Genomic DNA, 6,000 nt, shown 5'->3' with positions numbered 1-6,000 from the left:
ATAATAAATAAAAATAACAATATATTATCATTACTTGTTTTCATTTTTTTCAAATCCTTTTTTTTTAATTTTGTGCTTTTTTAAGCACTTTTTTTCCATGTTTTTGTGCTTTTTTATGCGGTCTTTATTTATAAGTCTAGTGCGGCACGAGGACACAGCCGATTAATGCGAGCAGGGGTGAGAAAACAAACAAAAAAAGGAAAAATGAAACTTTCACAAAGAAACAGAAAACAACGATCGAATTAGCATGCAAATGATCTCGAAGCTTGAGTGACCGTATTCGCGTTTGCACGAGACACCCAGGCCCAGAACCGTGTGAATTCTCGTTAAAATTAATTAAGCAAAAATGCGCAAAACTAATTTATACGATAATAAATAAAAATGGGTTTCGTATTCTTTGCCAGCGGTGCGAAGCGGAATGTAGGTGACCCCGCTCCGCTGTTCATTTATTATTAAACAATACCGCAGCCATTCGATTGGACCGCGGCTGTATTAAAATAACAATAAAACTGATTTAAATATCGTTGAATGGGCCGAAAAAAAATCTAAACGAACTCAATTTGTGGTGAAACAGGGGCATTTCAGCGAAATGCAATAAAACAATTTCAATTGTCACGAGTTCGCTCGTTTAATAACATCGCTACAGAATAAACTTGTTCATATTTAGAGTAATTATTGTGATTACCAAATCCCGGCCAAACGGCAGGTTGGAAAGTAAGTATTTGAACTAGTTTGGACTATTAGGAGAAAAATGCCCGACTTTCTCCCATCTAGGCCAAATCTCCACCTAAACTGTATCCACTGTTATGAGCCTCTTTCTCTTCCCCATATTCCCAACAGCTCCATAATGGAGATTAGAATATTAGAGCAGGGCTATTTAATGTGAAACTTGACTAAGGCGGCTTTGAATGGAAGTGCCATAGAGCAGGCCTTAGACAACAAAATTGGGTTATTCAGTTTTAAGGCTTGAATGGTGAGGAAATGGCACAGCATCACTGCGTTTCAACTAATGAGACCTTTTCCAGATTAATGCCCCAAATTGAGATATTTAGGCGTAAGAAAAAGGAATAAAAAATCGACATTACTTTTGCAGAATGGAACAAAAAAGCTTCACATGGAAAGTCAGGAAAAAGGTAAGAAATGCCGAAAATGAAATGGAAATTGGCGCACCCTGTATATTTGGGAAATTATCGCAAAAGAATTCCAAATCCATGCCAAAAACGAGTTGAACTCGTGCTAAAAACAATCCTGTTTTTGAGTCCCGGATTCATTGCGGACACCCTGTATAACGAAGATTAAGCTTGAACTTTAATATGTATTTTGAACTAAAATCAAATTTAGGTAAATCGCACCTACCATTAAGCTGCTTTTTTGGGAGAAATTGTCTCAAATAGTCCAAAAAAGTCACGAGCAGCCACTTGAGTGTCCCCAATACACCGTATTCCTTGCCAGTAACGGTTTGCTAGGTTAACGACCCGCGGTTGTCAATAAACGTCAGAAACACCTGGATTTAAAAATCGCGTTTTTGACTCTAAAATGGCCCTAGCGGCCAGAAGAACACCACTAAACTGTAAAGAAAAACTTCCTTTTTGGAAAAGTCATGATTTTTCCCCAAGGAACGTGGAAACATCCGGGATTTTTCGAAATCTAATCGGAACGAATCGCGCACTGTAAGCTTGCAAGCCACTTCAAACAACTGACTAATTAAACGAAACTTCCCGAGAATTAACGAACTTGGATTTTTGACAGCCGATGACGTATTTCCTATTGCGTGTACAGGGTGAGCCAGTTAAATTTCTAACATTTCAACTATGGACGGAAACATTGTCTTCAACCAAATCTGCTGATATTTTCAGTTGAAGGTGATACAGGGGCGTCAAAAAAGTCAGAAGGAAGCTTAAAAATATCGATTTCCTGATGCTTTTCACGAAAACGAGCAACGCAATGAAAAGGGCTTCACACGTAACCTTAGAACCATCTAGCGGTTGTCAACAAACATCAGAAAAGCTTCAAATTAAAAATTAACCTGCTCCTTTTTGGTTATAAAATTGCCCTGCTGTATTGTTTTTGAGAAAGTCGTCAGTTTGCCTTAAAAAACTGCGCAAAAACTGGAATTTTTCGAAACCTTTGTGGAGCAAATCGTGCTTGTAACCCACTTGAAGAAGCTTGAAGTAAGTGACAAATTCAACGAAATTACCCGAGTATCAACGAGCTTGACTAATTCGCAGCCGCCGTCATATTTCTTTTGAAATATACAGGGTCAGCCAATTAAAATAGCCAAGTTTTAACTAGATATTGAAACAATGTTTGCATTTGATATGATGGTGAACAAAAACCTCTTAGAACAAATTTTCCAAAGAATTATGTTGTTGTTGGCCGTCCATCCGTTATTGATGGAGTTCACAGGCCAATTATTTGAGATCACGCTACAGACAAGAGCAAAATTGCGTTATAATGGAGCTATTCATGGAAAACCATTGCGATTTCATGCAAAGTCCTTTATTATTTCCTCTTTGCTCCATTGATTCCATGTGATGTGCCGTGCTCCAGCTGGATGGGACCGAACAACATGCCTATTGATTAGTATCGTCCGATTTCGGTAGATTTATTTACGGTTTTCAGCCGGAAGAGCTGAAGAACTCGCGACTTGAGTTGCACGATTTCGTTGCTGTTCTTCAACTTTAACCTTTCGCGGTTGCATGATTGATGACCGTTTCGGTACTGTTCTGTCTTCATTCTTCAACTTTCTAAGTTGCTGATCTAGAGCGAGTAAACAACAACAACAACGAGAATTGTCGCCGATTTGATGAGATAATGCGGGATTTTACAGATGGGCGACCGCACATGAATTTTGCGCCAGATGGTACCCATTTCCATCTAACAGGACTCGGGTGTTTTAGCGACGCATTGTCGAACAAATCCACGTAAAATGTTGGAAAACTTGTTGTTTTTGCATGGAAACTTTGCTTGTTTAAATAAAGGCCGCAGCTGCAGCTAAATTGCATAACAAACGGCTGCAGATGATTAAGTAACGCCATCCGGGTATCGGGTTACCGTGCTAGTGCAATAGCACGGAAATCCTGTCCATTATCGAATGAAAAACTGACCTTTCTTTGTGCATGGTGCAGGTTGGCGCGGCTGCAGGATACGAGATGAACCACACTTTGGCCCTACAGTTGTTGGCCCATAATCACCAAAAGTGGACACTTTTTCAAAAAATCCATCCCCAAATTGTCTCAATCAGACCACAGCAGGAGCTCAGAATCACAGTTGCGAAGCCCCAATACAAACATTGTTTTCCTAGTTGTTCGGCGCCGCTTTTTCCTCCCGACGAAGAACTAACAGCAACCAGCGGTTTCCTGCGACTTTCGATGCAAACATTCGGGTTTTCGGCCGCGAATAACGCGAACTGAAACGGTGTGGTCGCGTGCACACCTGACGTTTCGAACCAGCAGGATTGCCGCCTCCTGCCCAACTCTACAGGTAGGAAGCTGTCGCTGTCTTCGTCTGGCTTTCGGCATTGCGCAATTCCCAGCGACTGTCCGCTTCTTTCACGGCCCTTCTTAGTCGCCCTAATTATTCACTGTACGATGCCGCCCTTCAAAGGGCTCGCAATCAACAGATGGCTGGGCGCCGGGTCGAAGCCTGGGTAATTCTATGCGTCATAATCGTATTCAACCCCCGACTCATTCATCTTCAAGCAGTCAACATCCCTTTCATTCATCAACTCATAAAATTTTCTTTTTTTCAGTTTTAGCTTACTTTGCATTTGTTCACCAGTGTATAACAAAGCGTGCTTTCCCAGGGCGAGAGCGACAGACGCATCGCCCACTCAAGCAGCGGAGAGAGACAGCCAATTGCGTATGGGAAATGTGCTGGGGGTTTATAAACTGTTGCAAAATTGAAGATGTTGATTTTTTCGCTGAAGAGTGACTTCAAAATCCGAAACAAACATTAAAAGCAACTACTAATGAAAACTACTGCGTATTACAAGCGAAGTAATTTGCAGTAAACGCCCAATTAAATTCGCTGTTTGCCTATCAATATTCTCCAAACTAATGGGAATAAAATCGGGAATTCGGAAGCCACAACCCGCGGCTTAATGAGTGCAGATTGAATTGCGTGCAAACATTTATCTAGTCCGTAGATTAGCGAAAATCCACCAACATAATAATCGGGAAAATCCGAACTAACGCGGGAATTTAATGTTTCTGTTGCGTCTGAATTGAAGTGGAAGCAAAAAAGGCACTTCAATCGCCAACCAGCTTATAACGTGGCTGATTGTTGATCGCTCAAATAACATAGTCTGTCGCATTTTTCCCCTCCATTGGTTGGAGCGAGATGCACATGATACACAGCGGGCGATTACGCAAAATAAGGCGATAAAAATGGGGATTATAAAAATTAATCGTCCACCGCAAACAATCAGTTTCCATTTATCAACTCATCAAATTTTGGCTACTTTACAATTGTTCACCAGTTTATAATACAGCGTGCCTTCCCACGGCAAGAGCGACAGATGCATCGCCCACTCAGGCAACGGAGCGAGACAGCCAATTGAGTATGGGAAATGTGCTGGGTGTATATAAACGGTTGCAAAATTGAAGTGGTTGATTTTTTCGTTAAAGGGTGCCACTTTAGGAGAAAATTGAACTAATCAGTCAAAAATTGGGATTACAAAAAAAATAAACAATTTGTGTACTATAACGGCAAATTTAAATATCATTTATTACCTTTTTTATGAACAATAATAACCTGTATAAGGACACTTTATACAACCACACAGTCAAACCGTTTCAGCGTCAACAAGAATAAATTAGAAAACTCCAAAAAAATACTGAACCCAAACTGGGCACCGGCAAGACACTAAAACTAGGCCTAAAGTATGCGTATGTACACAGTGGCGTAGAAAAAAGAAAACTAACAGAAAAAGTGATTGAGGGGCGCAGCCCCTCCAGGAATGATTAAATCAATAAAAAATAACAACAGAAATAAATAAGATATTCTAAAAAATAATAAAAAAATCTATATACACTAAGTAGAAAATATTCACAAAGTCAGTCTTGTCTTATTGCCTCAAGGCCCGTTTTACTGATGAAGAGTGTCGACTGAAACCGCGTGATTCCGGTGCAACTGTAGCCGATTCCCTGGGGACATTTTATTCACGATCTCCTCCTGAAGAAAAGCCAGCACTTTCTTCACCTCCACGTGCTGGCTGGGTGAGAGTTTTTGCGCCTCCTGCACATCCCTCAAGGCGCACTCGAACTCCTCTAGGTCCAGCTTGGCTTTGGCCAAGGCATAGTAGGCTTCGTAGGAGTCCGGCTTCATTGCCAGGGCTTCATTGGCCAGCTCGATTGCTTCCTCCGGCTCCTGCAAACGAAACCCCGTAAAACCCGCCCTAATTCCAAGCTGCGAAAACTCACATTAAGCTTGCGCTTGCATCGCGAAAAATTCAGCAGAAAGTTGATCTGGAGCTGATGAAAGGCTTGGTTGTGCTCGCCCTGATCATCACTAGGGAACTTTTTCAGGGCGTATTGGTATCGGTGGGCGGCTTCCGTCAGGCGGCTCTTGCGGTACAGCACGTTGCCATCCTCCAGAAGCTTGTTGAGGAGTATCAGCCTGAAAATTCGCTTTACGTTCAATTTTCAAGCAGTTTATTAAAGGGCTGTGGGTGCACAGCTCGACCTGTATTGGGGCAGCTTGCCACTGCAGGTGAGAGAGAGATGGGCATCACCAAATTGTAGCGCGTAATAAGCTGGTCGAGAATTGAAGTGATTTGAAAAATTGCTTACATTATATCGGGTTTGCCTGCTGCCATGGCCCACGTTGCCGGCCCCAACTTTGCCCCTTTCTTCAGGAAGCACTGCACCACTTGGACGTTTTTGCAGCCAATGGCGCGGTCCAGAGGCCGCATTCCATTGATGTCCACGTGTTCAATAATCGCGCCTCGATCCAGGAGAAACTGGACTAGAGTCGGGTTCCCGTTGTAGGCGGCCAGAT

General features: G+C 42.1%; 2 protein-coding genes across 9 annotated transcripts in view; both read right to left on the bottom strand.

Moving 5' to 3' along the window:
• LOC109543421 overlaps positions 1 to 3,493 on the bottom strand; it is a 16,902-nt gene extending 13,409 nt beyond the window's left edge. Inside the window, exon 1 of one of the 2 annotated variants that reach the window (XM_019913133.2) lies at positions 3,108 to 3,493. In XM_019913133.2, the coding sequence (XP_019768692.1) occupies positions 3,108 to 3,121 (14 nt within the window). In that variant the 5' untranslated portion in view covers positions 3,122 to 3,493. Of the gene's footprint in view, positions 1 to 1,356; positions 1,378 to 3,107 lie in introns of those variants that run through there. The other variant, XM_048661470.1, reaches the window with a different exon arrangement.
• A 1,206-nt stretch (positions 3,494 to 4,699) lies between these two features.
• LOC109543391 (protein TANC2) overlaps positions 4,700 to 6,000 on the bottom strand; it is a 44,127-nt gene continuing 42,826 nt past the window's right edge. For all 7 annotated transcript variants that reach the window (XM_019913078.2, XM_019913081.2, XM_019913082.2 and 4 more), the window contains 3 exons: positions 5,793 to 6,000; positions 5,424 to 5,619; positions 4,700 to 5,370 (listed from right to left, as the gene is read on the bottom strand). In XM_019913078.2, coding sequence (XP_019768637.2) covers positions 5,089 to 5,370; positions 5,424 to 5,619; positions 5,793 to 6,000 — 686 coding nt within the window. In that variant the 3' untranslated portion in view covers positions 4,700 to 5,088. The remainder of the gene's footprint in view (positions 5,371 to 5,423; positions 5,620 to 5,792) is intronic.

This window comes from Dendroctonus ponderosae, unplaced genomic scaffold (genome assembly GCF_020466585.1).
Source record: "Dendroctonus ponderosae isolate FM_Combo_2020 unplaced genomic scaffold, Dpon_F_20191213v2 Dpon_F_20191213_1, whole genome shotgun sequence".
Lineage (NCBI taxonomy): Eukaryota > Metazoa > Arthropoda > Insecta > Coleoptera > Curculionidae > Dendroctonus > Dendroctonus ponderosae.
The sequence above is the reverse complement of the archived record's forward strand: the minus strand, read 5'-3'. Positions and strand labels throughout refer to the sequence as shown.